At 38.3% G+C, this 21,104-nt stretch overlaps 1 protein-coding gene across 2 annotated transcripts in view; it reads right to left on the reverse strand.

The window, feature by feature from the left end:
• The window catches only part of prkn (parkin RBR E3 ubiquitin protein ligase), a 139,505-nt gene that overhangs the window by 58,002 nt on the left and 60,399 nt on the right, over positions 1 to 21,104 (reverse strand). The window contains exons 5-7 of one of the 2 annotated variants that reach the window (XM_065251557.2): positions 18,320 to 18,403; positions 14,766 to 14,881; positions 1,595 to 1,731 (exon numbers count right to left, since the gene is read on the reverse strand). In XM_065251557.2, coding sequence (XP_065107629.1) covers positions 1,595 to 1,731; positions 14,766 to 14,881; positions 18,320 to 18,403 — 337 coding nt within the window. The remainder of the gene's footprint in view (positions 1 to 1,594; positions 1,732 to 14,765; positions 14,882 to 18,319; positions 18,404 to 21,104) is intronic. The other variant, XM_065251568.2, reaches the window with a different exon arrangement.

The following is a 21,104-nucleotide window of genomic DNA, read 5'->3' on the forward strand; positions in this document are numbered from 1 at the left end:
ACAGTACCTACTGTTTTAACGGCAATTAAGTAGGTACTTCATCTAATTCAGTACCTACTATACAGTATGCGGTTTCGGACGCAGCCTTGCGCTGAACGCGGAGACTTCCGCCACTTAATATGTTCGTGCGGAAACGCACGTATTATGTTCCGCACAGGCGCACACAAAATGCATTCGGCCTTTCGGTGCACGCGTGCACCGTGCCGAAAGCCCTGAACCGAAACGGTCCGGTTCGAATACACGTACCGTTACACCCCTAAAAATCACATGTGTAATTTAAGAAAAAATCTCAAACACACACAGATGTTTTTCTGACGGTTAACCCTACATTTATTTCTTCGATCTGCACAACTCGGCATGTAATCGAACATACCTTTCTATGGCAAAAAAAGCAGAAACAAAAAATAACACAGACATGATGCCATTAACAGCGGATTAAGGAGGCACGTTACACTGGTTGAAATTAGAGATGCACCAATATATCAACCAATAATCAGGCTATTTTTCTCACTATCATCTATCAGCTGATAGTCACGGCTGATATATCCTCTTGATCAAAAAAAAAACTGGAAAATGAAATGAATTTGAGCGCTGTGTAAAGTAAATGTTAAGAAACATCACTACTGTAGTTTAATGTTCAATATTAATGGTCATTATGACAATGAATAACCTTAAGAAAATGTCAATTTAATTTAGTTAAATTAAATTGATGCATGATCTCTGAAAGCCAATGTTGACATTTGAAATCCCCTAAACAAACACATTCCTTCCCCAAGAGAATCTGGACCCTCTTTTGATAGTCGGTTAGTAGACACGCCCCTTACTGCTGATTGGCTACAAGTGTGATTTGGTAGTCGGCCCGACTCTCTTTTCCAAAGCGTTTTTCAGAAATAGTGCACTCCGCCTTTAATAAAACAACCAAAGTTTTGGCCTTGGCAGATATCGCTCCGAATAATCGGATATCGGTGGAATTTTATTTATATCGGGTACATCTCTAGTTAAAATGGCAACTTTCTCTGGATTCAAACATTTTATATAATGTAATTACACAATTAAACTACTAGTAATTTTTGGATAAGTTAATGTGCTTTAAGCCTAACACTGTTTTTGATCCGGCATTATAAAAGGCTACCTTTTTGTGTCCAAGGGGGACAGGATTCTGCAGGGGGTTGTAAAAGCAGGAAAGAAGAGACAAAAAATGGTCAAAATAGCAAGCAGAGGAGAATGGCAGCAAGACAAATGATGGAAGTGTGAATGCAGGACAGAGGTAGATACCGAAAGTGTGAGAGATTGGTAGGGTGTCCCGGCTGATGGGGGGTCAATGCCTCTCCCCGGAGCCCCATTACCGGGTGGCATTAACGGATGTGGTGGGCCAGCGAGGGCACGGCGGGGGCTCAAAGAGAGTGTATGTGTGTATGTGAGTGAAGGAGAACAATTTGATAGTATCTTCTTTTCACTGCAGCCACCAACACAGCACCATCAATCACTGCCAAACAGCGTGCACGCGCACACAGCGAGAAACACACTCTTGTATGAAACGCACACACACATACGCGAATATCCATTCAAATGTGTGCACTAAATGCACGTTTACCTGCGCAGGGCAGTGAGTAGCCCACCAGCGGCTCGTGGATAAACTGTCGCTCGTTCAGTCTGGTCACACAGTACAGATAGAAGCACTCCAGGCAGATCACGTGACGCTCGGCACACTGAAACACCAGAACTGGACTCCTGCAAAACACAGTGATGTCTGAAAACACGCACGGTAGCTCATTACACAGCATTGCATCATATTTTAAGTGTTAAAAACGTGTTTTCCTAACTAGTTCAAAGTGACCGTAATTGAGGTGGTCACACTAAAAGAGTAAATGCTGGCTCAATACGAGTCGCACCTGCTGATATTTCTGTTTATTAGCACTGTCTGCATAGTTTTTGGTGCCAAATTCCCTAAAGGGATTTGGCAAAATATGTACTTCTAAGCTTAAAGTCACAGACAAAATTTGTTCTGACTGAGAGTAATTTTCATTGCACAATCTTGCTGGTCAGATCTCAGATAGCAAGATTAAAGCAGCGGACTAATATTTTCTGGTTACTTTATTTGGCATGACTGCAATTAGTGGTGAGGTTTGTAAACCGAAGAAGAGGTCAACTCGGGTCCAAAGAAAAAACCGTCCCGAATGACAAGAATCACTTTTTACCCAAACCCAATGTGCGTCAATCTTTTTTAAAGAAAGACCCGACCCGAGACAAGGAAAAGTAGTTGATTCACACACGCAAGTTCCGGTCATCTCGGGTCCGTTTGGCAAAAACACATTCATTTTAAATAACCCGAAAACCGATGATGCAATTATTATACCCGACCAATGTCCGAGGCACACGTGAAACTTTTAGACTCGAATCCGCTCGGGTTTCAGATTGGACCTCGGCTTTTCAGATCTAAGTAGACCCATAAAGATCTGTAAACCGAACGCAACCATAATGAATTATACATTGAGGAAAATAAGTATTTGAACTGCTATTTTGCAAGTTCTCCTACTTAGAAATCATGGAGGGGTCTGAAATTGTCACCGTAGGTGCACGTCCACTGTGAGAGACATAATCTAAAAAATATATAAAACCTAGAAATCATAATGTATGATTTTTTAACTATTTATTTGTATGATAAAGCTGCAAATAAGTATTTTAACAACTGAGAAAATCAATGTTAATATTTAGGACAGTAGCCTTTGTTTGCAATTACAGATGTCAAATGTTTCTTGTAGTTTTTCACCAGGTTTGCACACACTGCAGAAGGGATTTTGGCCAACTCCTCCACACAGATCTTCTCTACATCAGTCAGTTGATATGCTTCTTACAGAGCCACTCCTTGGTTATCCTGGCTGTGAGCTTCCGGTCATTGTCATGTTGGAGGACCCAGCCTCGACCCTGTTCTTGGGATGGTGCTCATCATTCTTCTTCCTCTAAACACGTTTAGTGGAATTATGACCAAAAAGTTCTATTTCGGTCTCATCTGACCACGTGACTTTCTCCCATGACTCCTCTGGGTCATCCAAATGGTCATTGGCAAACTTAAGACGGGCCTGAACATGTGCGGGTTTAAGCAGGGGAACCTTCCGTGCCATGCATGATTTGAAACCATGACATCTTAGTGTATTACCAACAGTAACCTTGGAAACGCTGGTCCCAGCTCTTTTCAGGTCATTGACCAGCTCCTCCCGTGTAGTTCTGGGCTGATTTCTCACCTTACTTAGGATCGTTGAGACCCCACAAGGTGAGATCTTGCATGATGCCCCAGTCTGAGGGAGATTGACAGTCATGTTTAGCTTCTTCCATTTTCTAATGATTGCTCCAACAGAGGACCTTTTTTCACCAAGCTGCTTGGCAATTTCCCCGTAGCCCTTTCCAGCCTTGTGGAGGTGTTCAATTTTGTCTCTAGTGTCTTTGGACAGCTCTTTGGTCTTGGCCATGTTAGTAGTTGGGTTCTTACTGATTGTATGGGGTGGACAGGTGTCTTTATGCAGCTAACAGGTGCATCTAATTTAGGATAATAAATGAAGTGGAGGTGGACATTTTTAAGGCAGACTAACAGGTGTAAGGAGGTCCAAAAATGACCCCATCCATCCGCTTGGCCCAACGACGGAATCCAAACGGTATGGCCGGTTTATAGCGCATTCGGTCTTTTCCGGTGCTTCCGGTTTTAACATTACGCAACTTTATAATCTGACTCCAAAGATATAAAACGTATTGTAATATGAATCAAATTGATGTAATTTTGGAATTTGGATAAACATTTGACCATTCTATTTACTCATGTTAACATTGGACTCATTCATTCGATTACCAATATCATATCAGCCCACACCGGCCGTTGTGCGGGTTCTGAACCATAAACTCAACCACACCAGAGGTCCTGACTTATATAGCCCTCGAATAATCATTACAATTACCCTCAACTTAGTTAGGGTTAAATAATTAAACTTAACCGCACCAGAGGTCCTGACTTATATAGTCCTCGAATAATCATTACAATTACCCACAACTTAGTTAGGGTTAAATAATTAGTCTATCCGTGTAACCAGAGGAAATGGTTGAAGCAACTGCCCCATGCTGGCGTGCCCTTAATTATCATTAGAAAATATTATGCAACCCAGCCAACTATATCCAACTTAATACAGAACTCAAAACTATAATTATAGTAGAGATACTGATCAGAGGTCCTGACTTATCATCTGATAGTCCACATATAGTAAAGTAATGGCTGAACCTCTAAGTTCATCGGTATAGACAATTAGCATGAATTTATACCCCGGTCGTAGATTTATGGTGATAAAGGATCTCGTAATATCTGTAGTAACTTAGAATAGTTAATGAAACAGAGAAGATAGAATGAATTCAAATGTAACAATTTATTAACCAGGTAAGAAAACATAATTCAGAAGCCAATTTACATTCCAATTCGAATACGAAAATCAAACAAAAACCCATTGCATACCTGGTAATGAGATGAAGATCTGGTTACAGATTCCTCAAAGTAAAATAACAATACATGATGCTGTGCCAGGACAGCATCATGGGGGTGCATTTCTCGATATTGAAAGTCCCCCTAAATCTTCTACACATCTCCTTAAATAACCAGAGAACAAGGCATATAGGAATTTGGTACTGATTGGTTGTTGGTAAAACTAAGGGCTGTCCTTAATCTGTATACAGTGGGTGATTGGTTTATGCTTATAAAGGGAGGTGTCTATCAACATTGAATGAAGTTTCACATAACATTGAATTCTGTTGTTATATGAGTGGGACCTGTAACCACTTGCAATGAGACATTCCAATAGAAAACAAATAAGATACAGATTTTAGATTCTTTGTGCATGTAGCATTTCATATACAGTTTGCTTTTAGAGAAAAGAATACAAATGTATGACACCCTAAAGGTGTGTCTTTGAAACCCAAATGTGTCTCAGTGGGAAGTCCACTGTGAATCGTGGAGAGTGGCTTTTCCCGCGCACTCACTTTGCCCCCATGCAGTGTCCTTTGGGGAGGTGCTATCTTATTTAGGAAATTATCTTACAGCTCCGCCGCTTGATCATATCGGAGAACATAACAGTCCCGATGAGATCAACATACAGTAAGATGTTAGCTCTTGGTGGTGTCCAATCTCTGTAGTGTTCGTAGTGTTCAAGTTCAGTGTGTCAACCAAGGCCTGTGTGCTTTGTTCAATGAATGTCCCATTCTTTTGCGAAAAAACCACCTGTTTTTAGACGTTCTGTCCCTTTGAAGAAAGTTGTCACCTCTGAACGGTGATCTCCTCTGATTTCAGACATCGTCAGGTGGGGATCATGTCATTGACAATACATCACTGTGTGAAACACCTGCACATCTTAAGGACCATTCATTGATTGAACATTGATCAGTACTGATAGACTCAGCAACATTATCAAGAGATTCATAGGGTAAACCATAAATAAAATAAACAGGGTACCCCCAGGATTGTCAAACCTAAATTCAAGGCTTTTTAAGACCTTTTTAATACCACTTCAAATGAAATTTAATACCTACATCGCACCCATTCGGGTAGAATAAATCATTTTAAATAACGTAATATACCTCAAATAATTACTATTTACAAGTGTTGGAACATTCATGACAACATGCCTCTGAAAGGCTGAGTCCAAGGCCCAAATGGCTTAACCCTTATCTTTACCCAACAATCAAAACCAACAATCAAATAGATTAAATAGATTTAAATGTACATTTATTGTAAATTTAAAAATCCCTAAATCAGGAATGGGCAACTGGAGGGCCAGGGGCCACATGCAGCCCTCCTCTTTATCTTGTGCAGCCCGCCACGTTTTAATATGACCATTATGTCGGAGAAGGTAATTTACGTTAAAACAATAGCCTTGTTTGATCCATGAAATAATCTGCAAACCAAACAATAACACCAATTTTAAGGTATTAATTTTTTTTATGTTTAATATAGTTAAGATAATAACAACATCTAATAACACTCATCAGTAATAATCTGAACCAGAACAATACTGACAAACAAAATTAACCATATTATGGCAAATGAAACAAAAACCCCTCAAACACAACAACAAATTAAAATGTTATGCTATTTTGACCCTAAAAAGACAAGAAATCTGTTCACTGCACCAAACAAAAAACTGGACACAAGCTCATATATATATATATATATATATATATATATATATATATATATATATATATATATATATATATATATATATATATATATATATATTTCTGTTAATCCTTTCTGTTAATCTTTATACAGGACCATACTAAAGTTTTCTAATGCTAACTTAGTGTGACAATGTAAATATGTAGCCTATAGTATATATTGCAAGTTGATATTATCTAATTAAACAGTAAACAAAAAAAACATAATAGCTTTCAAATTTGTGTTATTGTTTGCAGCTTATTATTGCATGGATTACAGACTTTTGTTTAACATATAAATTACCTTCTTGACATAATGATCATATTAAAACGTGTCTTCTCTATCTAGATTTACTAGAGACATTGTGGAACAGAAGATTGTGTGTGTCACTGATTAAATCAAACAACCGATCACAGGTGCTTGGACACCCGTCATTGTCACGCCCCCACAGTCCCAAAGTCAACTTGATCGAGCAAGTGCGTCTCCCAACCTTTACTTTATCATCCCAGCCTTTTTACTTAACTTTTTATTTTGCTCGCGTGGCTGTGTTTGTGCGCTTTGAACAGAGGTGCGCTCTCGGGAGGACGTTTTTCTGCGAGCGAATAGTGTTCTGTGAACACGCAAGAATGCTTTCCCGCGCGCGAATAGTGTTCTGCGCGCTTGCTAAGATGCTTTTCCGAACATGGATAGTGTTCTGCGATCGTATCTATCGCTCGCACGTGGTTTTCGTGCACGTGAGTTTTGTATATGAATTAACAGCATATAAATCTATTGATCATTTGAAAAATTAAGACCTCCGTGAAAAATTCAAGACTTTGAGGTGAAATTCAATACCTTTTAAGGCCTTAATATGGGAAAATGAAATTCAATACTTTTTCAAGACTTTTAAGACTCCGCGGGTACCCTGATAAATAAAAAACATAGCACATGATACCTTGATGTGGAAAGTGCAAGTGGTACGGTCTCACCAGGTCAAATATATCTGATCTATAAAATTACCAATGTTCTTTCCCACTGTTGTATTTGGAGTTTAGTTGAATTTAAATGTACTTGGTCTCTGGATATTGAAGAAGAAGATGCAAAAGATCAGGTTAAAACAACAATGCATAACATTGAGGTATGCATATTATAAAAATAAAACCCAGAAAATAAAATGTTAAAATAACCTTGAGATATGCATGTTGCAGATTGTATGAAAATAAAACCCAGGAATGGTTAAAATGATCTTCAGGTATGCATATTATAGATTGTATGAAAATAAAACCCAGAAAATGTAAAAATAACCTTCTTCAGGTATGCATATTGGGTCATGTGAAAGTAAAAAAAAATAAAAACCAGAAAGTGTTAAATAACATTCAGGTATGCATATATTGGGTCATGTAAAAAAAAAAAAATAACGGAACATGTTAAAGTAAAATTTGGTAATGCATCTCATAGGGTGTATCAATAAACGTGATAGTAAAATATTGCTACAATAGATTTAGGTATGGGCATGGTAGACCATATATAATAATAATAATAATAATAATAAGCACATAATGTTGTAATCATACCATGCACACATCTATCATGAATGTTGAGGGAACTCTGAATTTTCTAATATAAGCACCTTGTAGGCCTAAGATTAACTAAGAATATGTTCAGAACATGTTGAGTCCATGAGCACAATTGAAGATTCAGAATCTCATGTTAGATTTCTATGTGTGCAGGTATGTGCCTATGTGTATATGTATCTGTATGTGAATGTGTATGTATAGTCCATACATTTGAAGATTTAGAATCTCAGATTTCAATGTGTTTGCGTGTATAAGTAGGTGTATGAGTGTAGAGATATGTGAATACTTATATAGGTGTGTATCTGATATGTCGGCTAAGTCACATTTGATATTAGGAGTTGAGATGTAAATGGTTTGATTGATTCATGAAAATTGTTTGTGCTGTTGTTTAGTGATAAGTTGAGGATCAGGGCGCCAACAGGTCCTCACTTATGACAACAACAGTCAGATTATTGATTTGAGATTTAGACAGTAAGTTTGTTATTGCAATTAGAAACGTAATCATCAAAGTGTGACTTTGCCATGTAAGTTTCTTATGAATGTTGTAGTTTTGCTAATATGGGTGTGAATGATATCACTTAGAATTTGTGTTGGATTAGATGTCCCTGTTTGTGTAACAGGAGAATGTTGATTTTAAATGTAGTGTTAAGTTTGGAATATGTTGTGTGGTGTGTAGTGTTTATGTCTGGATAGTCTTTACGTCTATACCAGATGTGTTACGAGATTGTTTTAGTCAATGTGTGTGCTGTACAGTCAGTGTTTGTCTGAAAGATGGGTGGATTTTATCTCTAACAATTAGTGTTGCAAATTTTGAGGCCATGTCTATTCATGATGGTATAGTGTAGTGAGGTGTAAAATGGCCTTTGAATGTCTTCGCACCCATCCTCAGTTTTCTAGAATGTTTTTTCTGCAGGGTTCGCTGTCTTTCATGTGGCCAGACATCTCTGGCCAGGATTTACAGCTTTCAACCTGATAAAAAGACAAACAGAGAAGCAGTTAGTTTTTAACCCTTTATGCAATTTGCATTAAGACATGCGGTACAATTTCTCCTTTTGGTGATCAGTCATTAGGGAATAGATGTACCATTGTCATATTATTTTGCAAATTTATTTTCAGAGATTAAATTAGCTTTACATCCTTTGGTCAGAGTTGTTTTTTTTTATTGACTACTGCTATTGCAGTGTAGTCCGACAGCAAATTACTTTAAGCTGTGAAAGCATATAAACCCTTGCAGTCTGCTGTGAGCATTCAAACTCCATTTCTGCTGGAGAACTTTTCCATAAGCTCAAATGGCTTCATTTTAAGTTGCTCAGTTCAGTCAGACCTGTGGGCAATTCATCAGCTCATCACACCTTTGACTGCTTCAGATCTCTGACCCAAAAGGACTCTTTTGTTTGATGTGTTCAGCATTTATCATAGGTTTAGTTACCAAATGATTAAAATAGACCTCTGTATTAGATTAAAAAATGGGTTAAAGATTTCCAGTGAAGGAGATTTGGTTCACTATCATGAGTGTCACATTAATTTTGTGTGTTAAAACATGGCGGCACGTGACAGCGTACTCCGCTCCTTGACAAACTGGGTGGTGGACCAATTCTGTTAGTTTGGCCTGTGCAAGTTACTCCATATAGTATACATACATGTAATAAACCACATTTTACCATCTGAGGCCTGTTTGGCCATTACAATATAATGGATATTGCAACTTGATCACAATGTAGATTGTATTATATTAAAAACAGGATTAATTAAAAATACATTTGTTACTGATCTCTTAAGGATTACCAGACTGATGTTTGTGTGTCTGAATTTGCAAGATGTTCCTGTATCAATATATTTGAATGTGAAAAGGTGTCAGCCCTGGACAGACTGGTGTGAGGCACAGATTTTCATTGGTTCATGCTAATGTATTCCTACAACAGTTTCAAGACTAAAATTTTTGTGGCCTTTCACATCTCTATAAAGCTGTACAAAACTGTCTTTAAACAATTTTCACAGACTCATAGGGAAAGACTAAGCCATGAACTTTTAACAGTCCTGGTGTTTATCAAGTTCTTAAATAACACTTAGATTGATTTACAGAAGGAAAAATATGGTTACAGACAATTGTCTCTCTTAAAAACAATGTTCTCTCTTGGGAACAATGGATAGCCCGTTATCTGAGTGGGGGGTAAGCCCTTTCATCTCAGTTGGGTGTCTCACAGTGAGAGATAAGACCATTTGTGTTGGCCTAGAAAAACATTATATTTTCCTGCAACAATTTTAGATTTTGTTTAATTGTATCTCATCAACGGAGGAATACATTGAATGTGAAGTTTGTAATTGTAATATGACTTCCTGATTTCATCCTCATTCAGTCCAGAGTGATCTTTTAGAAGGCTCACTCACAACCTTGAATACAGTAGACTCCCCGGAGAGCTACCCTTGATAGTCAAACATTACATATCCATACAAATGGTAGATCTGCAGACAGATAGCTACCCTTGATTGTCAAACATCACATCTACATACAAATGCAGCATTTAAAAACCTTCCTATCTGTAAGCTTATCACATCTCAACTGTCCAAGTCCTCCTTTCACATGCAAACACATTAATTGCATTAGTTTAAATCATCCAACATCATTTTTTAATTGTTAAAGTTTGTTAGCTATCTTTTCTAGGTTGTGCATTTGCTGTCACAACAAAAACAATTGTGTAGAATTTGGTGATTTAAATTTAGATTCTAGATGTTTTCCTTGTTTGAGAATCAGAACAAATTTTGGATGATTTAACTCCAATGTAAGACGATCTTTTGTTTTCCGTAGGCATGTAAACAAAAGATCTTAACAGAGCAAAGCAATTCATTCTTCATTTAACATCACACAGCATTTCCTAATAATGTGGTTTCATTTCATTCTTAAAGCCCCACCGGATTTGATTTCCAGTCTAACATTAGGTATATTTACAACCTATTTAATAAATGTGGGATGTTTAAAACATTCCCTCAAACATTTTTAAAAGGCAAAGAAAAGATTGACTTACCACATCAGCTGAAGAAATAGAAGAAGTTCAAACCTTTAGCTCCATGAAAAGACTCTTATTCTCCAGGGATCGAATCAGTCGTACTTTGTACATTTTGATAAGATTTCCACTGGTTGAATATCACGTCCCGGGAATCACCACTTTGTAAGGAGGTCCAAAAATGACCCCATCCATCCGCTTGGCCCAACGACGGAATCCAAACGGTATGGCCGGTTTATAGCGCATTCGGTCTTTTCCGGTGCTTCCGGTTTTAACATTACGCAACTTTATAATCTGACTCCAAAGATATAAAACGTATTGTAATATGAATCAAATTGATGTAATTTTGGAATTTGGATAAACATTTGACCATTCTATTTACTCATGTTAACATTGGACTCATTCATTCGATTACCAATATCATATCAGCCCACACCGGCCGTTGTGCGGGTTCTGAACCATAAACTCAACCACACCAGAGGTCCTGACTTATATAGCCCTCGAATAATCATTACAATTACCCTCAACTTAGTTAGGGTTAAATAATTAAACTTAACCGCACCAGAGGTCCTGACTTATATAGTCCTCGAATAATCATTACAATTACCCACAACTTAGTTAGGGTTAAATAATTAGTCTATCCGTGTAACCAGAGGAAATGGTTGAAGCAACTGCCCCATGCTGGCGTGCCCTTAATTATCATTAGAAAATATCATGCAACCCAGCCAACTATATCCAACTTAATACAGAACTCAAAACTATAATTATAGTAGAGATACTGATCAGAGGTCCTGACTTATCATCTGATAGTCCACATATAGTAAAGTAATGGCTGAACCTCTAAGTTCATCGGTATAGACAATTAGCATGAATTTATACCCCGGTCGTAGATTTATGGTGATAAAGGATCTCGTAATATCTGTAGTAACTTAGAATAGTTAATGAAACAGAGAAGATAGAATGAATTCAAATGTAACAATTTATTAACCAGGTAAGAAAACATAATTCAGAAGCCAATTTACATTCCAATTCGAATACGAAAATCAAACAAAAACCCATTGCATACCTGGTAATGAGATGAAGATCTGGTTACAGATTCCTCAAAGTAAAATAACAATACATGATGCTGTGCCAGGACAGCATCATGGGGGTGCATTTCTCGATATTGAAAGTCCCCCTAAATCTTCTACACATCTCCTTAAATAACCAGAGAACAAGGCATATAGGAATTTGGTACTGATTGGTTGTTGGTAAAACTAAGGGCTGTCCTTAATCTGTATACAGTGGGTGATTGGTTTATGCTTAGAAAGGGAGGTGTCTATCAACATTGAATGAAGTTTCACATAACATTGAATTCTGTTGTTATATGAGTGGGACCTGTAACCACTTGCAATGAGACATTCCAATAGAAAACAAATAAGATACAGATTTTAGATTCTTTGTGCATGTAGCATTTCATATACAGTTTGCTTTTAGAGAAAAGAATACAAATGTATGACACCCTAAAGGTGTGTCTTTGAAACCCAAATGTGTCTCAGTGGGAAGTCCACTGTGAATCGTGGAGAGTGGCTTTTCCCGCGCACTCACTTTGCCCCCATGCAGTGTCCTTTGGGGAGGTGCTATCTTATTTAGGAAATTATCTTACACAGGTCTTTGAGGGTCAGAAAGTCTAGCTGATAGACAGGTGTTCAAAGACTTATGTGCAGCTGTATCATACAAATAAATAGTTTAAAAAAGCATACATTGTGATTTCTGGATTTTTTTAGATTATGTCTCTCACAGTGGACATGCACCTACGATGACAATTTCAGACCCCTCCATGATTTCTAAGCTAGCAGGGTGTTCAAATACTTATTTTCCTCACTGTAGATAGAACATGAGATTCTCAAAAACCTTATTTTTGCTTGCCTGCAATACCAAAATGAAGTAATCCCCCACCCACCCCTACAGAGGGATGCATCCATAAGCGTATGGTTGATATGCAGAGGGGCGAGTTGTGATGGTTTAGATCATGTTGCACATCTTTCAAAACGGTTTTGAATGACAATCATGTTATATATGTTGTTCAAAAACCCCTTGAAGATTCTCCTCAAGCGTGTGAAAAACACACTCCTCCAATGTCCTTCTGGTTGCTCAAGAACTCCTTCACACTCAGACCCAGATTCACTCGACTGTAAGTCACCCTGTGTTGCACGGCTTTGACCCCTCTTCTGTCTCTATTGTGAGACACTAACCCTGTCCTTCTCAGTGCCCTTTTAAACAAATGGAGGAGATTTCTGTGGACGGAGAAGAGTGGAGGACGGTGGAAAAACAAAGCCCTTCTCAGGAAGGTAATTGCGGTGCTACTTCAATCAGCCCTTGATTTGAATGGTGGTTCTTGGTGATTGGGCTCCATTGTCTGGTGTCTCCAGGCGCCTGCCCGTCCGCCTCTGTGCCTCAGCAGCAGGTAAAGAGTTTCATAAGACCGCCCCGCTAAAAGAATCAGCGTATGAAGGGTAGCACAGTAGGAGAACACTGGGTGGGCAGCTTGTTTTTCGCAGTGTTTGTATCAATTGTTGGTTTTCACATCTAATGTGTTGCGTGCTTAGTTGTTTATGACCAGCCAGTTGCTTTTTATATCTGTCGGTTGTTGTCAACCAGTGGTGGATTTATGGATGGGTGACATTTTAAAGGGGCTGGCATGGAGTGCCTGCGAATAACCAATCGAAATGCGTGATAAAGTTTTCAATGCTCATTTGAACCACACGTCAATAATTTATACAAGTTATAGTATGCGACCACTCGGAGAGGTCACTTGATTGTCCAACTTAAAGGAATAGTTCACCCAAAAATGAAAATTCTCTCATTATTTACTAACCCCTTATGTTGTTACAAACCTGTATACATTTATTTTTTGTGATTAACACAAAGCAAGATATTTTAAGGAATCCAAACCATCAGCCCCATTCACTTTCATAGTATCCTTGTATCTTACTATGGAAGTAAATGGGGCTCATGATCAGTTTGGTTACAAACATTCCTTAAAGGGGACATAGAATAAAAAAACATTTTTACCTTGTCTTTGTTGAATAATGGTAGTCTACCCGCATTCACGAACATACAAAAAGTGCTAGACATGCTAAACATCTCAGTCTCATAGAAATTCCTCTTTTAGAAATGTCAGCCAGAAAACGGCCCAATCTGAAAAACTGATGCTTATGACATCACAGGCATCTCACTGCCCCTCCACTTTAAAATAATTGGCTACATTTTTAGAGAGGCAGCAAAGTCAGCCAATCAGTAATGAGATTGCAAGTTAAGCCAGTAGGGGGAGCCAAATAGGTGCAAAACCACTTGTTTAAAACCCCCCACCCTAATAGAGCTGAGAGAGGTTTTTAGGAAGCTTCTAAGGCATTACAGAGCCAAACAAAAATTTTTTTGTCTACATGTCACATCACAGAACAAGGATACATACCCCGTTCAATCATTCTATGTCACCTTTAAAATATTTTCCTTCGTGTTCAACACAAAAAATTTATTTATACAGGTTTGTAACAACAGGACAGTGAGAAAATTATGACAGAATTTTTGGGTGAACTATCCCTTTAATACATAAGGCATTAAAGAACTGTAAGAGATGGCAAACAGCTTTCAATGCTTTTGGATTGCTCTTGCGGTACTTGCTGATGTCAAACGCAGTGCCGTGTCAAACACCAAAACACATTTCACTCAGAAACACGGGGTTAGTTGAAATTGTGCAACAAATGCATTTAGGGTATCAGACTAGGTTAGGTGAGATTAGGGGGCGCTGAAGGGGGGTTCACCCTAGGACATCATACCAGCTGGAAGCGCCACTGCTGACAACTGTAACTGAAATAACTCTTAAAGCAAAAGGATCACATTAAATTAAATCAGAAAAACACGTTTTATTTTTGAATCACTCCAAATTTTTAAATATTTTTCCTTTATTTACTGTAACTGGATCATGCAACGAGATTGTGAAACGAGACACAGCTGTAAACACATAGAAATAACACTTACATGATGTCAGTGCAGGCAATGCAGGGGACGCTGCGTGTGTTGGGCATGATCAAGTCCAGAGCTACCGAAGTGTCATTATCACAGGTGGGGTGAGCAGCACATTTCAGGTAGAACTCCTGCAAGGAGAACAAATGAGATGTAGCGTCTTGCAATGCCCCGCTAACAGTCTAAAACCGCTCGACCACAGTGTGTTTTATGGATTTCCAGCATGAGGGAAGTATTACTCACCTACCGATCTGGTCAAAGCAATGGAAGTGCATACTATTGCGAAGCAAAACGGTGAATTTACAGACCAGATGGATAAAATTCACAACAAATATTGTGTCTTCATTGAAAATGTGGATTTATAAAATGAATGCTGACGACTTTAAATTTTCATTGGATCAGCAGCATTCAGAGATGTGGAATGGCAATAAATGCACACCTGTGACTGTAAACGAAATACAGTTAGGGTAATGAACTTTATTACTTGCCGGAAGAATTATTTGTTTTTATTTTGTTTTTATGAAGCCACAGCCTACAATGCTGTCCAAAATCCCTTAAATGTTGTGTTTTTGTCTAAAAACTAGACTTATTTTTCAGGTCAGAAAATACATCTTGATTTTAGAATTTGTAAATATTTGTACTGAAAACAAGACAAAAATACTAAGAAAGAAAGACATTTTTTGCAGTGTAGTGGTAAACTCATATACTTTAGATGCCTTGAGCTGTGGTGCTCACACTGAAGATGCGGGTTCAAATCTGCAGTGATTCCATTCTCCTTTCTTCTTCCTATTATTTTCTGCTCTCCTTGTTATGCTTTAAAATTGGAGTAACATCCAATGCCATTATAAATCTGAAAAGAGCCATGATATTATTTAATATTCTACTCTGACTGTGTTTGGCTGAAAGATGGGGTGTACCGGATCACAAAACTCACAGTTCTGATCCCATTACGTTTTTTTGGGTTAGCAAAAAATGGGTAGAAAAATCTTAAATAGAAGAAATTACAAACATTTATAAAAAAGAAGAAAGTTGCACATTAAGTAAGGTCTAAAAGTGGCATTAGGTACAGAAATCGAATCAAATGAATAAAAACGCTGTCTTTATTGTATAAATTAAATACAATTATTATTTTAGAGCTACATAAGTGATTTTCTCTTTGTCTTGGGTTGTTTGATTAACATTAATGACACAGACTTAAGTAGGTTAATTGAGGTTACCGACTCCTTAAGATAAGCTTGGATCTGTTTTTTTACTCTAATCTATACATACGCTTAAGACATAAACACATGTTGTATTAGAAAAAGAATAATGGTATATTTTCTTTCGAGATAATTGTTTTGTATGTATCCTGTCAAGAACAGAAAGTTTTTATGTTTGCTTGCTTTTTGAAACGCGTCTCTCCGTGTGTGCATTTTTGAGTGCACATAAAAGCACACGCAGACGGAGGGCAAATTCCAGGAAAAAGACATAAAGGGCCCTATCTTGCACCCAGCGCAAACGACTTTGTCAGTGACGCATGTATCATTCGTATTTTGCACCGGCGCACAGCGGGTTTTTCCCTCCACAGACGCACGTCGGCAAACTAGCGAATGAACTTGCGCTCCCTGGGCGGTTCAGCACAAAAAAAGGAGGCGTGTTGCGGCGCAAACCATCCATGATGCTATTTTGCAGTTTCAAAAAACAATTGCGCCACTGACCAAAAAAAAACTAGTTTAAAGTCAGTGGCGCGTTGCGCGTGGTTCATTATGCTATTTTAAGGGCGCATGCTTGACCATAATGTATAGCGTGCACAACGCGCACACACTTTGCTTATCTAATCTACACAGATGCAACAGTTATTTTTGCAAATCATAAATTGTTACAATAAAAAATATTAACACATGAGATAAGGGGAATCATAGTGGTGAGCATTGTGGTGATAGTTTTTATTTATTGTGTGGCTGCGTTAAAAAATTCTCATGCAAATAACGATTAAAATATTTTCATAAGTTTGATGTGTGGCTGTATTACGTTTATTTTATGTAAATAATAATGAAAATGTTTTAATAAGAAACCTTAATGTATATGAACTTGATTTGTAAGTGTACTTTGGGGTTGGACCTTGCTGGCATTTCTTGGGTCCGATTTCAAAGCCCCCAAACCCTTTCAGCGGTGAGGGTGGACGCAGCGATGTCCTCTGCTGGCGTCAGGTCATGTGTAGAGGCAGATCCACCTCCCGTTACACGGCGTGCCCGATTTATGCTGGCAAGCTTGGGATTCCCCGTCTCCTGACATGATTGTAGCGCTTGGCGCAACGATGGGGATGCCAGCTTATGAGACAATTGTGGCTATTTCCTCTCACGCCTGTTTAACCTACGCTGATTTGGGGGGGTTTCTCCCATCCCCATACAAAACAACTTCTCTCTCTTTGACAGTTCTTACAAGAACGTCGGTCTCCTCGGCTGTGAACCGCTCCTGGCGTGTGCCTGGTAAATCCGTTATAATAATAGCAACCCGCCATGGAACTTGCGCCCTTGCGTTTAAAGGGAATGTTGAATAGCGTTCTGATTGGTTTATTTGACGTTACGCCCAAACCTCACCTATGAATAGTGAACCTACTTCAGACCAACCCCTTATTGATTTGCGCCCGGCGCAAGAGTTATTTCTCCCGCCGGGAAAATAGCAACAGCGCCCAAGATCCGCCCACAAAGTCACTTGCGCATTGTGCTTCGCCCTTGCGTTTCAGATCGTTAAAATAGGGCCCAAACAGTCACTCCACATAAAGTGAAAATTACGTTGCTTTTCATTGCTCTATTCACCAAATTTTTTTGTATTTTAATCGACTACAGTATAAGACACAGTAGTGCAACTCTTTCTAGTTTACACATCAAAAGTTCTGATCTTTGCAGTGCATAGATATGATCATGTCTGAGTTGGACCGGACAAATTCAATCGCATGTGTGGTTGTCCGTACAGAAAACTGCTCACTTTAGCACCTTCTTGTGGTTAAATTGTTAAAAATCACTTGAATGTTAACATTTCCAAGCCTTTGAAACACGTGCAAATGATCAACTTTCCCAATTTAAGTTTGGGTATATCCGCGAATCACATGCAAGCCGAACTGTGATTCGTGATCTGTTACACCCCTACTGAAAGAAAAAGTCATACACCTAGGATGGGTTGAGGGTGAGTAAAATATGTGCTAAGAGTTAGTTTGTGGTGAACTAGTCCTTTAAGCTGGTTTTGGTCTTCCAGCCAGTTCTCATTTCGAAGGCTGCATCCCCCAGATGTTGCATTTGTTGGCTACTTTCATCATCAATGTCGTATTATTTTAGGAAAATTTTAAAAAATAACATTTATTTGAGGTGTAATCACAGTTTTTTCCTTTCCACTTTGAAATGTAACGTTTGCTTTTATGAAATAAGACAACCTCGATGATATTATGTGGCCGACAAATGCGACCACCGTAGGACGCAGCCTTTGACCTGATGACAGCTGCTCAACATCATCTGAAATCATCAAAACAGACCAACAGGTAAGAAGCTAAAGTATAGAGAATATAATATTATAAACAAAAGTTGCCATCTCACCGCCACTCTGCCATTGCAGTCTTGTGACTGACAAACTCCATGAATCCTGTTAGGGAGAAGCACATCATCCCAGCAACACGGCCCCTGGAGACACCACAGATCAGAGAGACGACACATACGTCAGTCACAGAAAGATGAAGAGAATGATGGTAATTGGAAGACAAGTAAAGGGCAAGCGAGGCTTGAGGAACAGAGTAAGGACAAAGAGAGAAGAACTGTTCAACTCAAAGAGAAATATATCAAAGACACAAGACTTTGAAACATTACAAGAACTCCCACGCTTCTGTTTACCCCCAAAATACTTTCATAATCTAGGAATAGTTTACAGAAAGTTAGAATTGTATTATCGAAAATATCTCTAAACCTCTGAAAAGCAGAATAAAAGAACCATACAAGTAGTCCATAATAGTGATGCGAGAGTAGGTTGAAAATTTTGTTGTCGTCATTACTTCAGTGAAAGTCTCTCAAATCCCAGTTGTGTTAATATTATGACTCATTGAAAATCAAAAATGACTTTCAATTAAAATGAAAATTAAATTCCATTCAATCTTGACGTTCCAGGTTTAATTTCTTCTTTTTGTGCTTCCGTAAAAAATTTGGAGTGACATAATTGCGAGTAAATACTGACAGACTCAATTCTGAATAAATGTGGCTTTAAAAACAGCCAGTCTCATTCTCTACCTGCCGCCTTTCCTTCCTTCGCACACACTTTTTTGTCCTTCTGCCAGATTAAGACACTCTCTCCATCCATAATTGTTTTGGGACAACGTCCGCCCCCCGCCCGACTCCAACCGTGCCTGATTAGCATAAGCATTTAAACATTCTGACAGGGCCCTTAATAAGCAAGAGAAAAGGTTAAGAAAATCATTACTCGCCCACAGGGGGAGCAGGAGGGGGCGAGAGAAAGGGAGGGCGTAGGGATGAGACCGTCGTGCCGTGGTGGAGGAGCCCGGAGATTACACAAAGACACCTGCTTAGAGACAGCAAGGAAAGGTCACACAGACCCCTGGCACGCTGGCTCAAAACAAACGCACGCGCGCACGCCGCAAACGTAAATGATTAATGAGAAAAACGCCTATGAATTATTCACGAACACACCTCCCGCATTGTTCGCATCAGTCATACCTCCCCACCCTCTCTGGATGTTTTTTCTCGATGGAGGAAAATGAACATCGCGCTCTCACAAAGCCTTAATTACATTATTGTTTAACAAACAGGGCTGTGTCTCCAAACCAGCTCTGAGAATTCTACTTTCTTGTACCTATCTGATACATACACAACTGATTCCAACATCTGGTTGGTCGACTTTGCTTGCGTTCCCCCAGCTCATTAAAGACATTTAAAGTTAATGAAAACACAGCCAGAAAAGCACAGCAAACACTGCACGCATCCAGAGAAAACAGGATTGAAGCACACACACCAAATATTCCACGTGTTTGGGTGGAGTTTGGTGGTTAACAACAACATCACGTCTTTGTTGTTTAAAAGGTTTTTATTTGGTTGAGAAATGGTTGTTACTCATTTTAAAGTATGGCACTTACAGCATACTTAGTTACTCTCTAATAAAAAATGCTGGGTTGTGCAACGCATAATTGGGTAAACATGGAGAAACCCAACGGTTGGGTTAAATGAACAAGGACAATGTATATATTTGACCAACTATCAGTTAATTCAACCCAACATTTTGAGTTGAAAAAACCCAGCATAGGTTAATTTCAACCCAAAGTTCATGTTGTTTTAACTCAAAATGCAGTTTTTTTTAACCTATGGTTGGGTCAAATATTTTCTAGGTTAATTTAGATCAGTGTGTTGAGTATGTCCACATTTCACCCAGCCATTGGTTAAAACAGCTCAGCATTTTAGTGTACCCAACAAAATAGCCTACTTGTAAATACATGTACAAAACAATAGTTAAATATGTAGTCTAAAAGTTGTATTAAAATGTATGGTCTAGGATTAAATGTAACTATTGCTGCTTTGGCTCTGTTTGAAGTAAATGAGCATACGTGTCATCTTAAAAATTTTGTATTGGAATTTTTTTTTTTTTTTTTTGCAGTAGCATCAACTTTGACTAATGTCAATTTTTTTTTTTATTAGTCATTATATCATTGTACAGCACATTGGTCAACTGGAGTTGTTTTTAATCGTGCTTTATAAATAAATTGAGACTTGAGACTTGAGACTTAATGTGAAATGTTAAAGGGATAGTTCACCCAAAAATGAAAATTCTGTCATCATTTACTCCCCTTCATGTTGTTTCAAACCTTTATAAATGTCTTTGTTTTGATGAACACGGAGGAAGATATTTTGAGGAATGTTTGTAACCAAACCAGTCATCAGCCCCATTCACTCCCTTTATTTTCCTACTATAGAAGTGAATGGGGCCCATGATCGGTTTGGTTAAAAACATTCCTCGAAATATCTTCCTTCGTGATCATCACAAAAATGAAATTTATAAAGGTTTGTAACAACATGAGAGTGGGAAAATTATGACATAATTTAATTTTTTGGGTGAACAATACCTTTAGTGCCCTCTGTGTGAAACATTAAAGACACAATATGTACTTTTCATCACTAGAGATTGCCATAAAATAACAAATTGGCACCTTAACGATGCTATGAAAGAGCGTGTAATAATTGGATTTGTGGTGTTTACCTTCACTGCTTTAAAAAAATGACAAAATATGCTCCACCACCTTCTGCTGGATAATCATGTTTAGAAATGGTTTCGTTTTCTTTGGCTCATAAAACAGCGGATTTCAGTGGCAAGCAGAAGCCTCTGCCA

The sequence above is a fragment of the Paramisgurnus dabryanus genome, chromosome 20, assembly GCF_030506205.2.
Source record: "Paramisgurnus dabryanus chromosome 20, PD_genome_1.1, whole genome shotgun sequence".
Lineage (NCBI taxonomy): Eukaryota > Metazoa > Chordata > Actinopteri > Cypriniformes > Cobitidae > Paramisgurnus > Paramisgurnus dabryanus.